This window comes from Aedes aegypti, chromosome 1 (assembly GCF_002204515.2).
Source record: "Aedes aegypti strain LVP_AGWG chromosome 1, AaegL5.0 Primary Assembly, whole genome shotgun sequence".
Lineage (NCBI taxonomy): Eukaryota > Metazoa > Arthropoda > Insecta > Diptera > Culicidae > Aedes > Aedes aegypti.
The window spans coordinates 183157767-183183288 of NC_035107.1; the positions used below are offsets into that span (position 1 = coordinate 183157767).

At 37.1% G+C, this 25522-nt stretch overlaps 2 protein-coding genes and 1 long non-coding RNA gene across 13 annotated transcripts in view; all 3 read left to right on the plus strand.

Moving 5' to 3' along the window:
• LOC5577246 (tyrosine-protein phosphatase 99A) overlaps positions 1-8182 on the plus strand; it is a 439034-nt gene extending 430852 nt beyond the window's left edge. For all 10 annotated transcript variants that reach the window (XM_021854700.1, XM_021854693.1, XM_021854685.1 and 7 more), the window contains 2 exons: positions 1969-2575; positions 5733-8182. In XM_021854700.1, the coding sequence (XP_021710392.1) occupies positions 1969-2485 (517 nt within the window). In that variant the 3' untranslated portion in view covers positions 2486-2575; positions 5733-8182. The remainder of the gene's footprint in view (positions 1-1968; positions 2576-5732) is intronic.
• A 9184-nt stretch (positions 8183-17366) lies between these two features.
• LOC110674568 lies at positions 17367-18502 on the plus strand. Its single transcript, XR_002498993.1, has 3 exons — positions 17367-17536; positions 17594-18294; positions 18352-18502. It is a non-coding gene; the product is annotated as an uncharacterized LOC110674568 (long non-coding RNA).
• A 4957-nt stretch (positions 18503-23459) lies between these two features.
• On the plus strand, positions 23460-25288 carry LOC5567424 (probable methyltransferase-like protein 15 homolog). 2 transcript variants are annotated; one of them, XR_002502613.1, is made up of 2 exons: positions 23460-23691; positions 23784-23896. XR_002502613.1 is itself a non-coding variant. In XM_001657348.2 (2 exons), the coding sequence occupies exon 2, from the start codon at positions 24184-24186 to the stop codon at positions 25255-25257; it is 1074 nt and encodes a 357-aa protein (XP_001657398.1). In that variant the 5' UTR covers positions 23583-23691; positions 23823-24183; the 3' UTR covers positions 25258-25288. The 2 variants fall into 2 exon arrangements, 1 of the variants encoding a protein (XP_001657398.1); XM_001657348.2 differs by having other exon boundaries at positions 23583-23691; positions 23823-25288.
• The last annotated feature ends 234 nt before the right edge of the window (positions 25289-25522 follow it).

Genomic DNA, 25522 nt, shown 5'->3' on the forward strand with positions numbered 1-25522 from the left:
TTTTTTTTTAGATTTTGTCACACTCCTTGGCTTAAACTCAAATTGTGGGTGTATTTTGCTTTTCGTGTCCCTTCCGAAATGTCAGATAGGAACAACCCCAGTGTTAAAACTATAAGCCCTGTGGTGTTTTTGTCGATTAAGCGAATGTCAAACATGATCAAAAGTGTCAAGGTTCATTTATGTACCCAATTTTCAAATTAAAGTTTAAACACAGACAAACAGACGTCACACTCTCATCGCTGTCCATCAACCAACTTTTTAACGATCGATTCAAATATTGGGTAGGTGGTCAATCGACCACCCGCAGCGCTCGCGTCGTTTTTGCTCGTGTTTGACGTTTACACAGTACCGCCACCTGTTGGTCCATCAGCCAACTACAGTGTTTTTAGCATTGGGCGTACATGATTTTGTTCGAGATTTGTTCTAAGTGTTACGTCTGTTTCTCTGTGGTTTAAATATGATGTAGCCGTTATTTGAACGGGAAAAATTGCTAAAATTGTTGCAGTAACATGCTCTTTCGTGTCATTAAATTAAAAAAAATATTTCATTAAACATTTTAGGACCCAATTGTGCTGAAAGGTGTCTAGCGGAGAGCGAGGTTTAATAGCTGTGGTACTATTGTCACAATATCCAGTCAATTTGTTTGCTTCGTTAATAATATAAATACAAGCGGCAGAATGTTTTAAACCGTGTCAGCTATGTACCCCAGCTGAATTGCGAAGCGGTGAAAGTCGGATTAGTAGTGAATACGCCAAAAATGAAGTACAAACTGATGAGCGGAACAAAATACGAAGGCTCATTATCTGTAGAAGACATCCTAGCTATATGCTGTAGAAGAATCTGCAATTGAAGAAGTTTCGTTCATGCGCCATATATACCATGTACAAAATGCTCTTAAGACAAGTAGTTCTATACGGACATGAAACGTGGCCTTTGCTCGAGAAGCACTTGGAGTCTTTGAACGTTGGGTGCTTATGACGATCTTTGACAGTATGCAGGAGAACGGGTGACGGCGAAGGACTATGAACTCATTGAACTTTACAACAAACTTAGAGATGGTATCCGTGTCTTTTAAAACCTATAGCTGAAGGTGGCAAATAAGGTTTGATAGTTCATACCAGCATCATCATGGATATTTTCTTAAGACACCGAAAAGTCAATGCTTTCAGTAGACGATTTGTCCTCTGATAGACGCACCACACTACTAGTCAAAGAACTAGCATGAAACGCCCAGTTGCTCAGTCGAAATACATTCCTAGCAAAAAAAAAATCCGGACTGAATCGAACCCACACTCCTTGACTCGATGCGGCTAAATGCTTGGTAACACTAACCGTACGGCCACGAAGCCCACATATGATAGTTTTACTGGTGTTAGAAGTATTATTTCAGTATCTTCATATAAAATTCCATATAATCCTTAAATGTCCTTGTGTCATCCATAATCCCTTTCCAAAATCCAACAAACATAAAAAGGACTATGTTTTTCATCGTAAGGAAGATATGAGAGATGGAATGTTCAAACTATTTTGCAGTTATGATTCGCCTTAATCTCGCAAAAGATGACTCTGACAGGATATGGCGACCGTGACTTTATAAAATACTATAATTATCTGGCTTATTCAGCGGGTCAGCTGTATTGAGATTGGTCTTTTTCAGCGCGAGTAACACAAGACGACTAATTTTAATAAAATGCGAGCAATCGACTAAAGCTTGTTAATGTCGCAAAACTCGTGTTAGTTTAATTTGATTTAGAAGAAAATTAGAGTCAAACTTTTTTTAAGGTACTCAACTGTTACTCAATGTTTAGGTACTGTATGAAATAAGCAATAGGTAGCATTATCATTGTGTGTTTTATGGATGACGAAATTATTGCTTTTACAATTGAGAATTCACTCCTAAAGTCCTGGAGATAAATACCTATTATACTAACACAATTTTAATGTTCATTATTTCTACCCATTCAACAGGTACGGTGGCTTCCAGGCGTGCCAGTTCTGCTGCATCAGTTCTCTCGCGATGCAGCTGGAGTATGACCAGACAGCAAACGTGTACACCTACGCCAAACTTTATCACAACAAACGCCCAGGAATTTGGAGCTCATACGAAGATATCCGGCAAATCTATCGGATACTGTCGTACATGCCGAAAGATCTGGGTCTGCTCAAATGTACTGAACTGCGAACGGAGTTCGACGATGCGGCCATTATGACGGCCACGCCTGATTTGTATAGTAAGATTTGTAGTAACGGTAGCATAAATACACATCTGAACAGTGGCGATGGTGGGGGAAATGGTAACGATGGTGTTCCTACGGGAAACGGAACTAACGGTGGATTACCAATGAGCGGCGGCGGAACAACTACCGCAGCTACTATTCAAAATGGAGGTACGGTAATTGTGAAGATGAACGGCGAGGACAACGACGAACTGTCGGTGGTAGTAGCAACCAGTAATCATCTGAATTTGGATCACAATCAATCGTAGGCTGTCTAGTGATCTATCAATATGAAAACTTTCCAATTCCTCTGAGTTAACCAGCATGGACATATAGTCACGGATCTTATTATAGGTTACTACAGTCAGGTCTCCTATTAGACACATGGTTGGGGGGCGTAATAGGAATCTACGTTATAGGAGACCCAGGGCTTATGGGATTTCAGCACTTTGGGGGTGTCGTTGAATATCTCGTATGCCAAAAGAGATAGCACAATACTGTCTTCGGCGAAGTTTCAGTGCTAAGTACGATCTACCTTTAGGAGTTGAGGATCATCCTTTTAGTTGAGAATTTGGCCGGTAGGGGCGTTTTTTCTGATTTGCACTATACGAACCATGAGGGATAAGAATGCAAAATTTTGTAACATATGATATCTCTAGATCCTGATGTTTTGGAAGGTTGGTGTCTTCGGAAGAGTTGTTCAGTACCTCAAGGGCTGACATGCGGTGGTCATTCTGATATGGAATTACGCCACCAGGTAGCGCTAGTGGGCATGGAATTTTTGTTTTGCGCATAGCTCAGTTGCCTGACCACTTAGAAAGATGGCGTCTTCGGCAAAGTTGCTCAGTATCTCAAGGACTATCATTATTTGAGCCAAAAGTTTCGAAATTTTGCCTCAAGGCGGCGCTAGTGAGCATGGAATTTTTGTTTTGCGCATAGCTCAGTTGCCTGACCACTTAGAAAGATGGCGTCTTCGGCAAAGTTGTTCAGTATAACAAGGGTTAACATTATTTATGCCGAAAGTTTCAAAATTTTGCCACTAGGTGGCGCTAGTGAGCAAAGAATTTTTGATTTGCGCATAGCTCAGTTGCCTGACCACTAAGAAAGATGGCGTCTTCGGCAAAGTTGTTCAGTATCACAAGGGCCAACATTATTTGAACTGAAAGTTTCAAAATTTTGCCACTAGGCGGCGCTAGTGAGCAAACAATTTTTGATTTGCGCATAGCTCAGTAGCCTGACCACTTAGAAAGATGGCGTCTTCGGCAAAGTTGTTCAGTATCACAAGAACTAACATTATTTAAGCCGAAAGTTTCAAAATTTTGCCACTAGGTGGCGCTAGTGAGCAAACAATTTTTGATTTGCGCATAGCTCAGTAGCCTGACCACTTAGAAAGATGGCGTCTTCGGCAAAGTTGTTCAGTATCACAAGGGTTAACATTATTTATGCCGAAAGTTTCAAAATTTTGCCACTAGGTGGCGCTAGTGAGCAAAGAATTTTTGATTTGCGCATAGCTCAGTTGCCTGACCACTAAGAAAGATGGCGTCTTCGGCAAAGTTGTTCAGTATCACAAGGGCCAACATTATTTGAACTGAAAGTTTCAAAATTTTGCCACTAGGCGGCGCTAGTGAGCAAACAATTTTTGATTTGCGCATAGCTCAGTAGCCTGACCACTTAGAAAGATGGCGTCTTCGGCAAAGTTGTTCAGTATTACAAGGGCTAACATTACTTGAGCCGAACGTTTCAAAATTTTGCCACTAGGCGGCGCTAGTGAGCAAAAAATTTGTGTTTTGCGCATAGCTCAGTAGCCTGACCACTTAGAAAGATGGCGTCTTCGGCAAAGTTGTTCAGTATCACAAGGGCTAACATTACTTCAGCCGAAAGATTCGAAATTTTTCCACTAAGCGGCGCTAGTGAGCAAAGAAGATTTGTTTTGCACATAGCTCCGTAGCCTGACCACTTAGAAAGGTGGCGTCTTCTGCAAAGTTGCTCAGTATCACAAGGACTAACATTATTTGAGCCGGGAGTTTAGAGATTTTATATATACGTAGAAATCGGGAGAAAAAAGTTGTTCTTATAGGATTGAATTATCGTTTTGAAAAAGAAGGTTTATATTTTAAAAATATTAAAACAAGAGTGTCTTGTAACTCCTCGTGTCGGCCAGTCCTAGTTATCTTATTAAGATTGTTAGCGAATGGATTTCCCAATTGATAAGTAATGACTGACATTCCAACCTAACTTAATTTCTATTCAATCCATATCTTGGATAATGTTCAAGAAATGAAGTTCATGCAATGACAAAATGAAAATAAACATACATATTTTTTTCTTTGGTTCATATAAATAGCTAACAATCATACATTTGAGTAGTAAACGGATCCTCACTCTTCCTCATATCAAATAATTGATCAACAATTCTCCCAATCCGTCAAAAATACTAGGATACTAGCCACACTTTTATCAGATTGTAAACAAAAATGTATATATTTTTCTCTAGGCACTTTCACTTAAACGTGACATTTGCTCACTAGTGGCAAAATTTCGAAACTTTCGGCTCAAATAATGTTAGCCCTTGTAATACTTAACAACTTTGCCGAAGACGCCATCTTTCTAAGTGGTCAGGCACTGAGCTATGCGCAAAACACAAATTTTTTGCTCACTAGCGCCACCTAGTGGCAAAATTTTGAAACTTTCGGCTCAAATAATGTAAGCCCTTGTGATACTGAACAACTTTGCCGAAGACACCATCTTTCTTAGTGGTCAGGCTACTGAGCTATGCGCAAATCAAAAATTGTTCGCTCACTAGCGCCGCCTAGTGGCAAAATTTCGAAACTTTCGGCTCAAATAATGATAGCCCTTGTAATACTGAGCAACTTTGCCGAAGACGCCATCTTTCTAAGTGGTCAGGCAACTGAGCTATGCGCAAAACAAAAATTCCATGCTCACTAGCGCCGCCTAGAGGCAAAATTTCGAAACTTTCGGCTCAAATAATGATAGTCCTTGTGATACTGAGCAACTTTGCCGAAGACGCCATCTTTCTAAGTGGTCAGGCAACTGAGCTATGCGCAAAACAAAAATTCCATGCCCACTAGCGCTGCCTGGTGGCGTAATTCCATATTAGAATGACCACCGCATGTCAGCCCTTGAGGTACTGAACAACTCTTCCGAAGACACCAACCTTCCAAAACATCAGGATCTAGAGATATCATATGTTACAAAATTTTGCTTTCTTATCCCTCATGGTTCGTATAGTGCAAATCAGAAAAAGCGCCCCTACCGGCCAAGTTCTCAACTAAAAGGATGATCCTCAACTCCTAAAGGTAGATCGTACTTAGCACTGAAACTTCGCCGAAGACAGTACTGTGCTATCTCTTTTGGCATACGAGATATTCAACGACACCCCCAAAGTGCTGAAATCCCATAAGCCCTGGGTCTCCTATAACGTTCTGGTGTGTCTTATAGGAGTGAGCGTAATAGGAGTGCACGTTATAGGAATGCGTTTAATAGGAGACCCGACTGTATACTGTTTGGCAGTCTAGCATTTTAACACAGGTCTATGATAAGATTTATAAAACTCCTTGTAGGTATAATTGAATGGATGTTTATTGGTTAAAAGCACATTTCGGTTATTAAGGCCAACATCAAAATCGTTTTCGCCATTTTTATATTTTTGTCTGATTTTATGGTCAAAAACAACCTTCATCATAAGTTTTACAATTTTTTTCATTTGGCGTCAAATACTCCAAATATCTAGTCGAAAAATGCATGTCATACAATAATTTCGGTTTGTAAGGTCTTTTCACATTTTCAAATCAAAAACACCCATTGCTCGAATTCAAAAAAATAAAACAAAATATTCGCCTTCATATTTTTACAAAATTCCTCCAACTACAACAAAAGGTACAATTTCTGTTTTGTAAATAGAGAACAAAAATCGCTTGTGATTCCAGTGATTGGTTCAGTGAAAGGGTTAGATCTCACTTTTATAAGCATTTTCGCCATTCTGGAAATTGCTGAGCTATGTAAAATAAAGTATTTTCCAACCAATTCCGTGACCGACATAAATTAAGTTACGCCAACCCGTTGAAGAAACAAAACCAAGTTAGTTCACTAATATTATAAATTAAAGCTGATGTACAGCGATTCTGCTACATGCAGCACTACTCAGTTATAATGAATCGTGCAAGAGAATTGGATTGCATGCCGAAAATTTGGATGAACCGTGATCAACAAGTCCAGTTTCTTCTGGCTTTAGATCGTCAAAAAGACTGGTTTTCTAATTTATTATTGTAACTGTAATGATACTAATGATGGCAGAACAAATATCTGACATGTTGAAAAACATCTTTTTAAATCATGCAATGAAAATGTTATAAAAATAATTCCTTACTGAAATTAAACACATCCATGCGAGAAGAAAACACGAATAGCCATCAAACAATAGATGATTCTCGTATAGCTTTGGAAAAGGGCTTCTCAATGAAACATCATTTAGTATCACCAGAGTATGACATATTATTGAAAAATAAGTTTGAATGATATACGTTTATTTCAAATGCTGATAGACCCTGTTCTAAAGCTATGTGAGAATCCATAACTGGATTATCCATGAACACACACTCTACCAACATTAGTGCCAAACGTTCATCTTTATCCAGATCATGTTAAGAAAACTATTCCCAGCTGCAAGATCAATAGAAAAACTGATCATTTTAGCAACCAACAGTAACAGTAATTATTAGGTGAACATTGTACAAAGAGTGAATCGAAAAATAACTCACTGTAGACCGCTGTCTATCAATACGGTTTGTGCACTCGATTCTATAAACAAAAAAAAAATAGATAGACGGCAAAAATTAAATGATTCTCAAACAATTTTCACTACCAGCATAAGTTATTTGGGAATTTCATTTTTCACAAGGCTATACAACAAAAAGATCACGATCCCTCTTATTGAAAACAAACTGTAATTGGGAATTTTCTATTATTGTTTCAATTTTGAGCTCAATCCAAATACTGCTATAAAAAATCCAAGAAACAAAATAGACAATGCCATACTCGTTCATTCTTAAAGAACGCCATAGTGAAAGGTAGACTCATTGATCAAAATTTATACAAAGCGCACATAGCTTGGACGGACATAACTCATCACATGGCTTGACTGGGAGGTCTGTTGATATTTATCTAAGATGTAATTCTTAGAACGCAACACGAAAGTGACAAAAGTGGTGTTGACTCAAATGCAAACAAATATACCAATAGAATCAAACGTAAAGGTTTGCACAGAAGCACGTACTAGTTTAATTCGTCGTAGTCTTCGAATAAAAATTTCTCACGATAATGGCGATAAAAATGCGTGAATAAAATCTAGTTTAAATATATCCACTATTAGTCGAAATTAAAAATATTTGAAAACGGATCTAAAATAAAAAAAAAAGATTTTATAAATCTTATGAGATATTCTCATTTTTTCTATATTGACTACAATATTTTTTATTGATTAAGCAGCTATGAGTTCAGGATCATTTCGTTTCCATGATTGAAAAAAAGAAGAAAAAATGAACATGATGGCTTAAAACTAATCGCAGCCCTGAGGGGGTTGCCCTGAACGCGGTTTGTTGACTGAAGCAAGCATAAAAGGACGTCTTAAGGGAAGTGTGGTGTGTATTACGATGCAGAAATTATGAAAGAGTAAACAGTAACCTATAAAAATCTTTACAACTATCGACTTATAGAAACAAAGGAACTAATTTTCAGCAGTCATACATGCAAGTAGTGAACGATAATGATTTATTAGCATATATGTTAAGAAATAACGAAACAGATAGAGGTAATAGTACCAGGCGAACGAAAAACTAGATGCAGGCATAACACATGCTGTTGAAAATTCATGATGAAATATATGGCAAAGTGATGGCATCTTACTGAAAAATAAATGTAAAATTTCATGTGAATTTGCAAAACTGAAATAACGTAGAACAGTTATTGTATCCGAAATGTCTCCCTCTATTCATTTATACAGCAACGATGAAGTTTTACGATCTCACAGCCTTCTACAGCATGACTGTTCATCATCTCATTATTTGGGTTTATTCTACGAGTGGCGTGAGTAACATTATTACTTAAGAATGCAATTACAACGAACAATTTTGCTCTCTATTATATAAATATAGTTCATTTAGTAATCTGAACCAATTTTGAACACGCTTTTATTTTACTTTTTGGCTGGGAGTAAAAGAATGGACCAATGGTATTTCAGCAAATTTGACAATCAATGGATAAACCACTAGTGTGACTTAGTGTCCGAGATTAGTGAAGTATTATAAGTTTGCTCTACCTTCAGTAGAACAGTAAATGATAGAAACATACAATTTTCGCACAAAAATGAGGACTTTTGTTATGCGAAAAATAATGTTGAACTTTAAAAATCAGTTTTTCGTAGGAGGTTTTGGAAAAATTATTTAGTTCTGCAAACAGAAGCCTTTAGTTAGATCTTATATTTCCATAACAGCGTAGAATTGTTGTAGAACGATGCACAGAAAACCGATTACGATTTCATTAATAAATAAAAAAAGATATAGCAGAAACAAAGTGTCCACTTTATAAAAATGAACAGTCCTTAGAGACACATAATTTGATCTTTGAGACACGCAAAAATGTCATTTTTGTTACGCTGTGCAATTGGGTCCTAAAATGTTTAATGAAATCTTGTTTTTATTTAATGACACGAAAGAGAATGTTACTGCAACTATATTAGCAATTTTTCCCGCTCAAATAACGGCTACATCATATTTAAACTTTAATTTAAAAATTGGGTCCATAAATGAACCTTGACATTTTTGATCATGTTTGACGTTCGCTTAATCGACAAAAACACCACAGGGCATTTAGTTTTAACACTGGGGTTGTTCCTATCTGACATTTTGGAAGGGACACGAAAAGCAAAATACACCCAAAATTTGAGTTTAAGCTAAGGAGTGAGACAAAATCTAAAAAAATGTTTTTTGAACTTAAACAAAAGAAAAACATTTAAAAATAGAGTAAATATGTGTTTTTAGCCTAAACTCAAGCGTTTGGCATTAAAATTGGGACAGGCCTTTAGGACCCTATTGGTAGATGCCAATCTAAAAAATAGTCACAACATCATTGATTCTTATTTAAGGTGTTCAAATTACTCCAAAATATATTATATACGTTTTTCATTACCCACTTACCCCACTGTACCTTACATGATTTAATTCGATAGTGACGAACGAAAGTACAACTTTACCGAAAGTTAAGAATCTTGAAGCATATGGGTTTGAATCGAATTGGGCTATGACGGACTAGCAAAAATGAATGTTGTGCCTCTAATGAGTCACATGGCCATGGACGACACTAACAAACATGCGTGCAATTTTGTACCGTTTTGACTCATATTCCGAACACTTTAGGCCAACAGTGACTTCAAATGCATCTGATAGGCATCAGTGAGCTGATATTTGTGAAAGCTTTTTTAAATATATACAAAGTCTAACTGTTAGCTGTTGGGTTTGCTTATAAAATTGTTAATTTAAACTTGTTTAGTATTGTTTATACGTAAAGGTATGGAACAACATTTCACTTCAAATGCCGAACACTGTGTTCATTCTGTCTCATATTCCGAACACCTTGATTCAAATTCCGAACAACACGAATAAATCATATTCAAATAAATAATTTCGCAAATAAATTCATCTGAGCTAGTTCTACTGGTCTTGAACTAGTGAAACTACTCCCGAGGTATAAAATTAAACTGAAAGGGTTTGTTCACAAATTTCATAACGCCAAAAATAACCTTTTTCGACACCCACCCACCCCCTCGTAACGCATTTCGTAAGAATATTTTTTTTAGTTTTGTATGAGCTGTAACATCTTCAAGACACCCACCCACCCCCTTCAGCGTTATGAAATTTGTGAATGGGCCCAAAACGTTAAAATTGAATTTCAATTGACTGCCAATCTTTAGTAATTTGATGATTTCAGCGAAACATTTCAACCAATTGGGTCCTAAAATGTTTAATGAAATCTTGTTTTTATTTAATGACACGAAAGAGAATGTTACTGCAACTATTTTAGCAATTTTTCCCGCTCAAATAACGGCTACATCATATTTAAACTTTAATTTAAAAATTGGGTCCATAAATGAACCTTGACATTTTTGATCATGTTTGACGTTCGCTTAATGGACAAAAACACCACAGGGCATTTAGTTTTAACACTGGGGTTGTTCCTATCTGACATTTTGGAAGGGACACGGAAAGCAAAATACACCCAAAATTTGAGTTTAAGCTAAGGAGTGATACAAAATCTAAAAAAATGTTTTTTGAACTTAAACAAAAGAAAAACATTAAAAAATAGAGTAAACATGTGTTTTTAACCTAAACTTAAGCGTTTGGCATTTAAATTGGGACAGGCCTTTAGGACCCTCTAGGCCTTTAGGAATATGAGTCTGTTCGGGATTTGAGATAAAACGGTACTCACTCTTGGCCTATGGGTTCATTCAAATATTACGTAACACAAAATTTGGCAGTTTTAGACCCCTCCCTCCCCCACGTAACAGCTTTTGTATGGAAAATTTTAATTTTTTGTATGGACCGTAACACTATGTGAGACCCCCTGTTGCGTTACGTAATATTTGAACGATCCCTATTTAATAATTACGTAACGTCACGCCTTCACTAACACTATCATATGTTGTCATAATATTGCACCGAAACCTTTCTATTTTCCGGTGTCAGTTTTTACACTCGCGCGGTGCACCGTCGGGAATAATCGAAAACGACATAAGACTGCCCCGTTGTTTTTCAGTCTATAACCTTGACGATACAAAAGCCAGTGCTACCAGTATCCTTTTCGAGCAAATCTTGTAAAAAAATATCAAATTTCATGACTCATAATTTTGTTGTTTCTTGCACGCTTCATTCATACAATGCAAAGCTTTATACACAAAACGAGCGATATGTTAAGAGAAATTTGACACAATTTTTATAGCATTGCTTTCAAACAGGTAGTTTTCAAATATTTTAGCATTGTAAAAGCACATGTGGCAAACATAAGATCGAATATAAATAGATTTGAAACAAAAAGATTTCATGAAAAATGTCCAAAGTTTTGATAACAACTCCAATATATGAACTAGCAACACGGCCAGGCTAGCAACAAAGTGCCCTGTTGCAATTCAACGCAACGATGTGAAAGTAGGCCTTTGCCAAAACGACCAATGAGAAGTGGTCTTTTTTGACAGGCAATTGGTTTCATTTTTGTACTTTGACCTGACACGTCTTGTCTTAGGGTTAACTCAAGCGCTCGCACTGGCAATTGGCTTGTTTAGGGGTATCCTGTTTTTTGAGCCTGAGCCAGAATCCAAAGTTTCATAATTTTCCGTGCCCTGGAACTATTTTTAATTTACTCCGGGACGAGCTGTCATTATGTAAATGGAAATGTCATTGAGTCGACGGAATCAAATCTATTTTAATCATTTACTATATCAAAATTAAGATAATAAAGCGCAATAAAATCGTATTACACTTAGAAAACTGTGCTCTTTCGATCAAGCTACAAAAATCTGCGAATTTTTCATCACTAAACAACCCAATTTTTAGCACACCAGAAATGCGCTTGATTTTACCATGTCTCTTCTTCTTTTCTGGCGTTACGTCCCCACTGGGACAGAGCCTGCTTCTCAGCTTAGTGTTCTTATGAGCACTTCCACAGTTATTAACTGAGAGCTTACTATGCCAATGACCATTTTTGCATGCGTATATCGTGTGGCAGGTACGAAGATACTCTATGCCCTGGGAAGTCGAGAAAATTTCCAACCCGAAAAGATCCTCGACCGGTGGGATTCGAACCCACGACCCTCACCCTGATTTTACCATGTCTGTAGTTGGAATCAGATTGTTGTAAATTATTTCTGTTAAATGTACCAGTAATGCGGTGGGGTGTACCGTAAACATAGTAAATTGGTCTGAATTTCCCTGGTAGTTTTAAGAATGGGCGTAGTCAGCTAAAATCAGGCCCATGGCACGAGACGACTTGTAGCATAGTCAACATCTTGATGTGTTTACCCATTTTCGGGTTAATTGAATCGAGAGTGTAATCATTAATTGATGTTTTGTTTAATGTTTATGATCCGAAATCGAACAAGCGTCGAAATAAAATAACTGATTGCATGCTAGGAGGCTTGCAGGATGTATTGAAATGTTTGCTTTTCTTCCAAAGCCATCGTAATATTGAATGTGCTTCAGTTTTTTGACGCTGTATTGGCTGATATAATGATATCAAAAATTTATAAACAAATCATAACAAACATTAAACAAAGAAATGGTCTATATTTTCACAGCTGTCGCAACTGACAGTGGGCGATATTCATTTATCGCCTAGGACATCATGGCTACGAAGATCACTGTGTATTGATATATGGTTGTCAGGGGCCTGGCTTAAATAGTTATTTTTACCACAGAATTTTTTTTCCGTGCAGTGTAAAAACTAAAACCCCTGTGGTATTTTTGTCGACTAAGCGAACGTCAAACATGATCTCAAGTGTCAAGGTTCATTTATGGATCCAATTTTTAAATTAAAGTTTTAATATGATATATCCGTGATTTGAGCGGGAAAAATTGCTAAAGTAGTTGCAGTAACATGTACTTTCGTGTTATAAAATAAAAACAAGATTTCATTGAACATTTTAGGACCCTATTGGAAAATGTTGCGTTACGTAATATTTGAACGAACCCTTATTTAATGGGGCTCTGCACAAAAATCGTTCTCTCTCTTTCACCCCTACACAAAATGTGTAAACAACAAAGCCAGTAAACGTCAAAATCCCATGCGAAATCAAAACAATGCAGAGCAGGGTTGGTAACCATCGGTTTCGTCACTGAACGATGACGAAAAATTGAGAAAAATATTCAGTGCGTAAAAGATCGTCATTTTCTTTGTCTTCAATGACTGGCAAGGAGACCACGACGAAACAAAACCGCAAAAAGTCCACGAGTAATATTTTTCGTCACTCTTCCCGTCACCTCTCCGCACTGAACCAACATAAGCTTCTAATCGTCACCGAGCGCACAATTGCAGAAAAAGAGAGTCTGAGCCACAAACTTCTAGTCAACAAGGTGTCTTGTGTAAGCAATTGGGCAAGTACATTTTCAAAAAGTTGTGATAGCCCTGTCGGTAGGCGCGTGCTACTGATAATCTAAAGGTATTTTGTTCAACTTCGGGAGCGCGCAGATTTTTTTTTTGCGAGTTCCTTTTTTTGGTCCGCCTTTCAATTGGCACCGATTAGTTGTCTGCCTTTCCATTCAAGCTGAACATGTTCAACGAAAACACATACAGAGAGAAACGGCAAAGATTTTTCGTCGCGACGAGGTGCTTGGTTGCTGGTAGTTGGGCGTCTAAGTTTGCGCTGAGCTGAGGTAGTGACGAAAACTTTTTATTTTTTGTCACCGTCACTGATAGTCTGTCGAATCCGGCGACTACCCGGTCAACCATTTCTTCAATTTTCTTCACATTTCTTTATGTCGAGCTTTAAAGACGCTCATATAACAAATCGATAGCGATCGTCATCGATTCATAAAGAAATTCAACGCTCATTAAGTAGTATCGTGAAATGTTGACACAGATTTTTATCAAAATTTCGAGACCAAAATCTCCTACTTAATCGACTTGCAAAAAAATCGATCGTGAACCAAAACATTTGTGGGGTTCTATACGCACCTTGTCATTTTGTTTATGTTTATCATGAACTCACAGACAAACAGACGTCACACTCTCACCGATGTCCATCGACCACCTTTTTAACGACCGATTCAAATATATGGTAGGTGGCCAATCCACCACTCGCAGCGCTCGCATCGTTTTTGTTCGCGTTTGACGTTTACACACTACCGCCATCTGTTGGTCCATCGGCCAAACACACCGATTTTAGCATTGGGCGTACATGTCATCGTGACTATGATTTTGATCAGGATTTGTTCTAAGTGTTACGTCTGTTTGTCTGTGATGAACTCTTTTGTCACTTTTTTAAATTGGGATTTGAACTCTAATGCAGAACGTTAATGATTAACGGGTCGCAATGATTAATTAAGTGATTAATGATTAAATTCAAGTTTATCATGATTAATGATTATGATTAATGATTAAATTTTTTGAGGTCATGATTAATGATTGTGATTGATGATTAAGCCAAAGTATGATTAATGATTATGATTAATGATTAAATTTAAATTTTAGATGAATAATGAATATGATTAATGATTAAACTCAGTATGATAAATGATTATGATTAATGATTATGATTAACCCTTACGTGAATAATGTCAAATTTGATCAAAATTTTTAATTTCAAAATAATACTTTTTTTAAATTATCATTTATCGTATTTATATTGAGAACGTCGCGACACATTGCGAGCCTGCACTATACGAATCTCGTCCAGCACGTTGTTGGCGAGAAGTATGTGGTCTTTCTATACCTAACAATAGAAATCCTTTATAAGAGAGATTCGCGGAAGCTGACATTTCCGTCAAAGTGTGAGCCAATCGAGCAGCGAGAGCTGTCAAAGTGTGAGCCAAACGAACATGCGTTATGTTTGTTTTGAACTTTTCTTGAGGAGTAATGTAATCCGCTTGAAATTATTTCGGTAAAAGTAATTTTGCATGAAGCAAAAAAATGAAATGTTTTACTTTTTTGAATTTTTGTCAATGCGATTTTTAGTTTTGATATGTAGCTCAAAGATCTATAACGAAACAAAATACACTTTATAGCAATGAGGAAGTCATGTCCGCGTTACAATATTATTCTCGACGCCGAGCAAAATCAGCACTGCTGGTTTGTTGCCAAATCATTCCATTTTACTTCCGCTTATCTCTCTATAAAGGATCACTACCTAACAACTAATGCACTCTCGCCTTAGGCATTCAACAGTAGAAACTGTTGTGTCCATGAGTCCTCTCGTGGTGTAGGGATAACGCGCCCTATTAAGTGAACAAGGAGTCGTGAGTTCGATTCGCACCGAGAAGACGTCTTACTTTATCGCAAATTTCATATCAATTTTTCCCATTTAATCCAATTGAGGAAGTACATGTTATGTTAAGTTTCACGATAGTTGTTCAGAATTATGTTTTTCATTCGTCTTCTAACGATATTTCGTAAATATCAGGATTGCTATTTGTCTCCAGAACTGCGGGTATCATTTCGAAAATTACGATGATTCCGGATTCAATTGCGTGGAGTACTGGAGTAGCCCCCCTAAGATTCAGTAGCCACTTTCATATCGAGTCCCAAAAGATAAGAGTTTCGAAAATTACGATGATTCCGGATTCAATTGCGTGGAGTACTGGAGTAGCCCCCCTGAGATTCAGTAGCCACTTCCATATCGAGTCCCAAAAGATAAGAGTATCATGATAAAAAAGTTGATGATTGAATGAAAAATCATGCTGAGAACTATTTGATTCAGATTTTTCTTAATCATAAGTGTCCCAGACAACCAAAATGTAATCTTTGATTAATCATTAATCATCCATTAACTAATGATTAAATGCCCGAAAAGATGCACTAAACGACTTAAAGTATGCAACCAATGGAAGGGTAATACACTAAGACTAGATAATGATGATGATATTACTTAACAAACAATCCTATATTCAAATCTTTTGAACTTCGTTACCGTAATTTCGGGTGAAATTGATCATTTTTCACGGTTTTCCTAGCCTGTTTTCTATAATGTTAACAATGCCAAACAACTGAATGCAGGAAAACAAGTACGAAGGTGATCCTCATCGACTCATGTACCGAAATTTTCTAACAAATGTCATTTTAGTGTTAACAAATATCTCTAAAATAAAAAATCAGGGGATCTCATTTCGGGGTGAAATTGATCACTTGTCAGTGCCATTATTATTAGTTTTCAAAACAACTCTACATGATAAATTTGAGCTCCCTGAGTCCGCATATGCTTGTCAAATTCTTAACAATGCAATATTTATAAAAATAACGTATATTTTAATTTCAAGAATTACGCGGAAATTGCCTAAATGTATGCAATTTCCTAAGGAATTCAATGATATCTAACAGGAATTCAATTATTTAAACCATTTGAGCAAATTGGGTCCTAAAGCCCTGTCCCAATTTTAGTGCTAAACGCTTAAGTTTAGGCCAAAAACACATGTTTACTCAATTTTCGAATGTTTTCCGTTAATTTAAGCCCAAAAACATTTTTATTTGATTTTGTCACATCCTTTGGCTTAAACTCAAATTTTGGGTGTATTTTGTTTTCCGTGTCCCTTACGAAATGTCAGATAGGAACAACCCCAGTGGTCGAACTAAAACCCCTGTGGTGTTTTTGTCGACTAAGCGAACGTCAAACATGATCAAAAGTGTCAAGGTTCATTTATGGACCAAATTTTTAAATGAAAGTTTAAACATGATATAGCCATTATTTGAGCGGGAAAAATTGCTAAAGTAATTACAGTAACATGCTTTTTCGTGTTATTAAATAAAAACAAGATTTCATTACAAATTTTAGGACCCAATTGGTACGAGTTTTGATGATGAAATCTGGTTTGCGGATATATCTCAAGCATCCTCACAAACTTTCAGGTTTATACTTTGATCAAATCCTTGCTTAGCAATAGAAGTTTAGAGGTGTTTGTCAATACTGCACGGTGCATGATTTTGAAATTTTACATTATTTTCATAGTAATAAACATTCTTCAACGCAAAAAACTGTACAACACACAATTCGACAATAGTTACGACAAACAACGTTCATTTACTGCAGCTTACATTGATATATGTGCTCCATTACGAATAAATAAAATCGTGCGATTCGATGATCAATTTCATCCTTTTGATCAATTACACCCGATCTTAGGGGCTATCCATTAATTACTTAAGGGTTTATGGGGGGAGGGGGGGTCTGAGATTTCTTACGCGCCATACAATTAATTTTTAATTTTCATACAAAAAATCTTACCATGGGGGGAGGGGGGGTTGGAAAACCCCGAAAATTGTCTTACGTAATTAATGGACCGCCCCTTACGGTATGTGAAATTAATCACAGTTTTTAATCACAAATCATTATTTATTTCTCTTGTTCAAAAGCCAGTATCTTGGAGGATGTTACGTGAGAATGGTGATACGAACCCCTGAGCATTTGTCGGACTACATACGATTCCATGTTTGTCAATCTTCGGTGTTTTCGGCTCTGCTTTGTTGTTGTTGATCGCTGATCAACTAGCAATATGATCACAAACAACAGCAAAATAACCAACTTGTTCTGGCACGAAAACACCGAAGCTGTAAGTACTGTTGTGATTTATAATTGTAATTTGAATGTTTTAATAAATATATTTTAGCTTTATAGCATGTGACAATAGATGCTGTTGTGTTCGTATTTATTGCCCTGCTGAAAGAACGGTGTCTTTCGCTGTTTGTAACACTATAAAGAGCTTCGGTGTTTTCGTGCCAGAACAAGTTGGTTCTTTTGCTGTTTGTAACACTATAAAGAGCTTCGACTGCTCATCTCATGTGTCGAAGCTAACCACATCTAGCGATCAGATGGGATGGAGATCGGTTGCTGTAGAGCCAAAGGACAACACACTACATTGGATAGCTGCTCATATCTTGGACTGGACAACGCGATGCCAGTTGCAACAGACCGTTTTACATGCTAACTAACTTGCACCGTAAGGTCACAAGCGAGCTGGCGCTAATGCACGTCCCAAAGGTTCAAGTGGCAGATTCAACATCCAGTGTATGAGTTCGTCCGCTCAATTAAGTATCAACACAACATTCTCACGTGAGTTCATCTGATCCTGACGATGAAAACTAGAAAAACTTCGAAGTGTTCCTGTTTCGAAGTGTTACGGGGGGGAGTGTTACGTGAGAATGGTGATACGAACCCCTGAGCATTTGTCGGACTACATACGATTCCATGTTTGTCAATCTTCGGTGTTTTCGGCTCTGCTTTGTTGTTGTTGATCGCTGATCAACTAGCAATATGATCACAAACAACAGCAAAATAACCAACTTGTTCTGGCACGAAAACACCGAAGCTGTAAGTACTGTTGTGATTTATAATTGTAATTTGAGTGTTTTAATAAATATATTTTAGCTTTATAGCATGTGACAATAGATGCTGTTGTGTTCGTATTTATTGCCCTGCTGAAAGAACGGTGTCTTTCGCTGTTTGTAACAGAGGAAGTGGACAATATATTGGCCTTTTGAAGCGTAGCTTTAAGTGGATGTTAGTGATGCACTTGAACACCGGGGTGTTAAGGTTTGTTGATTTCCAAGGGAAAGTATTCAAAATATTGGTCAAAAACTAGTCGGATTTCAACACTTCACTTCATAAAAGAAAGAAGAGTGTAGAAAAAAATCATAAGCAAGGTGAGCAAACTTCAGTAAACTCTAATATGCTGTTTATCTTGTGATCATTATATGGTTATAATAAGTTAAATGGCATTTGCTCGCCTTTCTAGTGATTTTTGTTTTTTTTTTTTTGATTTTTCGGAAGAACATGAAAATGAATGACTTTACTCATAATTGAAGAGGAAAATTAAAATTGAAAAGCTTTAAGGCCCAAGTAAAAATGGTGCAAAAATCAAAATTGAAATAGTAGTTTACGGAACTAATTACGACGGAGGATAATTACGACGAGTGCTGTAAAAATCGAGTTCTGCAACGAGTTACGTACAACATTTTTTGCAATTTTGTAGAAGACCACTTGAGGGTATCAGAAATTATATCGGAATGCATTGACCATCATTTTACAATTTCTAAAAATTGTTGTGCAATGATTCATTACGCAACTCAAACCAGTTGCTTACATTGGCGTAAATAGGGAGGGGCCAGGGGGGCCTGTCCCCCCTGAATCATTGGATTGGCCCCCCCGAAAAAAATATGGAAAAGCAATTACAATATAGCTAAAAATAGTGTTTAGTATCAAACATGCCCTTATGATACTAAACACGTTAAATGCATGTTGAATATAAATTTCTGGATGTTCACTGTTTGACAGGCAAAAGCAATATGTAGTTGTAAAACGTCACATACTGCCATACTGTTACCTTTCCGCCCTTTTCCGTTATTGAAATTCATTGAAGCTCGTTTAAGAATTGGCAGACCTGGTTCGATTCATTTGTAGTTGTATTGTCAATTAGAAAACCAAAGTCTCTTCAAATTTTAAAACAAGCTGCGATATTTTGTGATTCATTAGCTGTTACTAGGAAATATTTGTATATGAGAGTTATGGTAAAGTTTAACAAACAAATATGTCCCACAAATAAACAATGGTGCAGCAAGCCATGTTTATATTTTCACGAACTTTTAAATATTTTATATTCAAATTCATTCATTTATCTCGGGGATGGGATGCGATCCCAGGTCCTCGGCGTGTGTTCTAGCCACTACACTAGGCCCGTTCCCACATCAATTCTGTTAAGAGATGTTTATTCGTTTTAACACTTCAGTCGTCGCGCTGTTGTATTTTGTACAACAGTGGTGAAAAAACCTCGCTTATCGTACACAGCATCAGCGTAGTGGTTCTGACGGTGACAAACCGCGCGACGACTGAAGCACAGACAAACAGACGTCACACTCTCACCATTGTCCATCGACCACCTTTTTAACGGTCAATACAAAAATGTGGTAGGTGGCCAATCCGCCACCCACAGCGCTCGCATCGTTTCTGTTCGCGTTTGACGTTTACACACTACCGCCATCTGTTGTTCCGTCGGCCAAACACACTAATTTTAGCATTGGGCGTACATGTCCTCGTGAGTATGATTTTGATTGAGATTTGTTCGAAGTGTTACGTCTGTTTGTCTGTGACTGAAGGGTTAAATATATCTGCATTCATGTAAAATTTCTGTAATAAGAAGACGTTGCGTTACTTAGATTAAACTTGTTTCTAGATTCATGACGAGATATCGACGATTAAGAGCATTACTGTTTTATATATGTTTTTCATTGCAAGTTGAACAAATCTAGAAAGCCTAACTGCAAACGGTTTTCTGTAAGTTACACTAACATTAGAATTTTATGCATGTAAAATCACAAAATATTCTCTAATTTCTCTTGGCGCAGATTCCTTATTTTACTAAGTCCAACGAAACAGCTGTTTGTTAGGCGACCTTTACTTACATTTATGTCAGTCTCCTGTATAGAAACTGATTGTTTTTCTAGAATGAGCTTTTGTATTTCTCAGTTGTACATTTATATTTTGAAACCGGTCGGATTTCTTTTTCGATTTTCAGTAGCCCCGAATCGAACAATAAAGTAAAGTGAGGCATAGGTTCGAGATTTGGAAAACTTATGGCTATTTGTTGTTTTTAACGTAAAAATTGTAATTTTTGGTCAAACTTTCTTCACATGGAAACAAATAAGGATTAAATCTTCTCTGATTTTTAAGTGTAGGGGGTTTCAAGGCTTATCATCAGGATGCTCTGAGGTGTATAAGTTATTACATAAATGCATGGAATCAATTTTTTACCCATAGCGGAGCTAATGTTCGAATCAGCTGAGCAAAAGTTCGACACACATATAAACTCTCAGAGAAGTTTACAAATTACTCCAAATCCACATATTATCTTTATGTTTAGCAAAACTTGCGTGATCATGCGGCCAGCGGCCTTTTGCCTCACACTTGATTCTTACTCTTGCCCCACCGGTGGGGCGAAAGTTCGTTTGAGACAATCAATTTTGAAACTGTTATAACTAAAAATGGGAGCAACAATAATCCATATTTTCAAACTAGCATGCGTTTTTCTTTATTTAAAGGCTTGTTTATTTTTTGCTTTTCGGCTTCAAGAGGGTTCTACATTGATCTTAAACCTTGATTGAGATGGGTTTGAACAAGTCATCTTGGCAATATAACACGACCAAAAAGATTTTTAAATACGTTTACTATTTTTCCATAAAAGTGACATTAGGTAACATGGAAAGTTGATCAATCAATTTTAGACGATTTTCAGGTTTTGATCTGCCTCTGTATGAAAGTGCGCCACTTTAATCAGTTCACAAATTTTATCGAAACAAGCACTGTAAAGTTATCTAAATCCTTTACGACTTCTATCTCTCATGAGAAGGGGCCGTGGCCCCCCTCAAGACTTACCACTATTTACGCCCATGGTTGCTTAATGAGAGAGTGTTGCGTAATGAATCATTACAGCACTGGTTTGAGTTGCATAATGACTATTCCCGCATTTGCATACTTCTGTGCAGTAAAGTAGGCCGTTCCATGACAGAATGGCGTGATGAAAAATAGCCTATTACGATGAGAAATTGCAAAAAAAAGCAGTTTTCTCTTTTATTCAGTGGATATCTTCAGGCGATGTAGGATTGCAAACATCAAACGTGAACAAGAACAGCAAGGAGCTTTTGACAGAAATACCACCTACTAGGGGAAAAGGACTAATTTTCGATTTCGAAAATTTTGTGCAAATTTTCGTATTTTCATATAAAGTACTCAAACATCTTATGAACGGCTAGAAAACTAGTGTTTGGTCGAAATTTGGTGATCTGCGCCTATCCTATCAATCCTCCATGTAGAATGGTACCACTCACAAGCGACCAGCGGGGTCTTCGAATTCGGATCAAATAAAACTGAGAAAATTCGCCGACTTACTTGAAGGAAATATTTCAGGGTCTTTTTAGTCTTATGGTAACGTCCGCGGATATAAAGCAAAGCCATGCTGTACTTGGTTGAATTTTGAACTTCCGTGGGTTACATTGTTCTTGTCACACGATGTTAGAAATGCAAAATTTATTTATACATTAGAAAGCAATGTTGTAAAATTTGTCGAATTTTGTTCAATGATTTATTGATGATTGATTTAATGTTTGAATTGGGTCCTAAAATTTGTAATGAAATCTTGTTTTTATTTAATAACACGAAAAAGCATGTTACTGTAATTACTTTAGCAATTTTTCCCGCTCAAATAATGGCTATATCATGTTTAAACTTTCATTTAAAAATTTGGTCCATAAATGAACCTTGACACTTTTGATCATGTTTGACGTTCGCTTAGTCGACAAAAACACCACAGGGGTTTTAGTTCGACCACTGGGGTTGTTCCTATCTGACATTTCGTAAGGGACACGGAAAACAAAATACACCCAAAATTTGAGTTTAAGCCAAAGGATGTGACAAAATCAAATAAAAATGTTTTTGGGCTTAAATTAACGGAAAACATTCGAAAATTGAGTAAACATGTGTTTTTGGCCTAAACTTAAGCGTTTAGCACTAAAATTGGGACAGGGCTTTAGGACCCAATTATGATTAAGATTATGATTATTGAATAAAATTAGAGATCTTTATGATTATGATTAATGATTAATGATTAAAACATAATATTGCAATGATTATGATTAGTGATTAATGATTAACTCATGATTTTTTGTGATTAATGATTAACATTTTTGATTAATCATAATCATTAATCATTAATCATGATTAAGTTTATGATTAATCATTAACGCTCTGCTCTAATGATATGGGAAATCGGAGGATACTTACCAAATAAGCCATGCTTCCTTATATAATTAAGGGTGGCAAAAAGTATTCATAAACTATTGTGATTCATTTGCAGTTCAATACAGGGGAAGAGTTGGCCTCAAGAATAGCCAGAACTCTAGCTGCAGGCATGGTTACTGCCGAAAAATATTTGTAATAATACCTACTGGTTATATAACATCCTTCTTGTCCTGCGAAAGGCGATAATCCGTAATGCTTTGGATCTGAAGAGAATGATTCAAAAGAGTCGAGGAGAATCATTATTGTTCTCAAATAGTTTGATCTTTGCAAAATCAAAACATCGAAACCTGTCATACGATGTACTAGAATTTACGCTGCTTTACGAAATGATATTGAAAAGAGTGATAAAGGTGCCTCGATACCAAGCTTCATTTTTCGTTGTCAATATATAACGTTATTTTGGCATCATTCGTGACACATTTTCCGATGAATATTTATAAAGGTAAAGTTCTACCGATAAAAGATGATTGAACGAAATTTATTACCATTTCGTTGAAGATTTATATCGTATGCTTGATAAATGAAGTTACTTATGAAGTTTTATGGATCGATGAAGATACATAAATATACGTAACAGAATTAACAGTAAAGTAAAAACGACAGAAATCTATATTGTTGGATAAAGATATTTAAAGTAGCGCATAGGATGGTTGACCGGGTAATAACAACCCTGATGCAGAGCCCCATATAAATTATTTACATGAACACACAAATATTCAATTTTGGGTTTTTTACTTTTTGTGTGCACTGCGCAGTTTTGTTTGAAAATTTCAAAGCGTGTTCGAATCGGAACTGTCACTTCAGTGTTCGCTGAGATCAAAACCAAAACAAAATTAATCAGCCCGGAAAATGTGTTGCGGTCGGATTAGATCCTGCTGTGGGGAATAATTTCTTAAAATATTACGTAATTTTGTTCGGGTAAGTATTTGGATTTGTGATCTCATTTAAATCAAAAGTGCTTATAATTATGTGAGACGGTTCTTTTCTCGTAATTCCGCATTTTTCTCAAGTTACTCTGCGTCCAAGTTTTGTAACGCTTATGCTTCTAGGATTTCACTTCGCTATCATGTCCCAGCACTACAATCGTTTTCTCAAACTGTTGGAACGTTGGCCGGTTGATCAGAGCAAGATTGGCCGTGATCTTGGACAGTACCTGCGCGATCAATTGAAAGCCGTGCTGGGAGGGTCGAACATCATCGCTGTTAACGACGAACGATTGTTCAAACAGTATCAATCCCTGGAAAACATCGTAAACGACGTTCACCTGCGCGCACATCCTCGTTTGCTGAATTCCACGGCCACGGGATTGACCGGGGAGCAGTGCCGAGAAGTTCTATCTTCGGAGTTCCTGGAGCAAGTGAACCGAAAAGGGGGTTTCGACAAATAAACTCAAAAACTGTATGAAGCAAGATGTTTTCCGCAAGGACTTTTGGTAAGTTAAGTTTAGTATTAGGTAGAAATCGGTCTGCTGGAACGTTGGCTGGCATATCTCATGTCCCAGTGATGGCCACAGAAACGATCAAATTTCTCAAACCACAAGACAATGAACTGTTCCTGGATATGACGTTCGGAGCGGGTGGACACACAAAAGAGATTTTGAAAGTTGCCCCAAATGCCAAGATAATAGCATTAGATCGTGATCCGACCGCTCACGACATGGCACTGGCTATGGCCAAAAAGTATCCTGGTCAAATATTTCCTATACTGGGAAGGTTTTCCGAATTGCCGGAACAATTAGCTAAGATCAATGTGAATCAGCAGTCGATTGATGGGATAATATTCGACTTTGGGTGTTCCTCAATGCAGTTTGATGAAGGGTCTCGTGGATTTTCGATTAGCAAAAACGGACCGTTGGATATGCGAATGGATCAGGATCGTTTTCCAGATACACCTTCTGCTGCCGAAATTCTTGCTAAAATTGATGAAGTGGATTTGGCACGAATTTTGAAGATCTACGGTGAGGAAAAACAAGCAAAGAAAATTGCACGAGCCATCGTGGAAACCCGATACTCGATCAAGAAGATCGAAACCACCAAAGAATTAGCTGATATAGTTCAGTCCTGCCTAGGAAGTGGCAGTTTTCGGCTGGATAAACTACAACGGCCAAGTCATCCTGCGACGAAGACTTTCCAAGCGTTGAGAATATTCGTGAACAATGAACTGAACGAAATCAACTACGGTATGATTCTGGCGCAGCGGTACCTGAAAATAGGTGGTAAAATGATCGCGATCACTTTCCATTCCCTTGAAGACACTATAGTGAAGCGCCATGTAATGGGAAACGTGCTGAATGATATGGCCAATACATTGCCCCTGAAGTATTGTAGCCATACGATTAGTTATGAGCATGATGTAATGGAAAACGTAATGAAAACCTCTTGGCACCAGATGACTAAGCACGTTGTTCTGCCAGGTGACGATGAAGTAGAGCAGAACCCTAGGAGCCGATCCGCAAAGTTACGAGCAGTGGTACGTGTGGCTTAGGCGTAATAAAAGCAGGTTTGTCGAATCGAAATGTTCAAGTTCACTGGAAAGAATGCCTCTTAAAATAAATTGATCGAGTAGTTTGCTTTATTATTAAGTCGGTTTCCTAAAACTGTGGTTGCGATTTACTAGTTTTGCTAGCCTATGCTCACAATTGTATTATTATGCGACATTCGAGGGTTTATGTCTTTTAATGTTATGAAACACTATCAAACTATTTTTACTGGGCTTATATTATTCTAATCAAATACGTTTTGTTATTTGG

Excerpts from the sequence above, each read along its gene's own strand:
- LOC5567424 (XM_001657348.2), top strand. The coding sequence starts at position 24,184 with ATGTTTTCCGCAAGGACTTTTGGTAAGTTAAGTTTAGTATTAGGTAGA.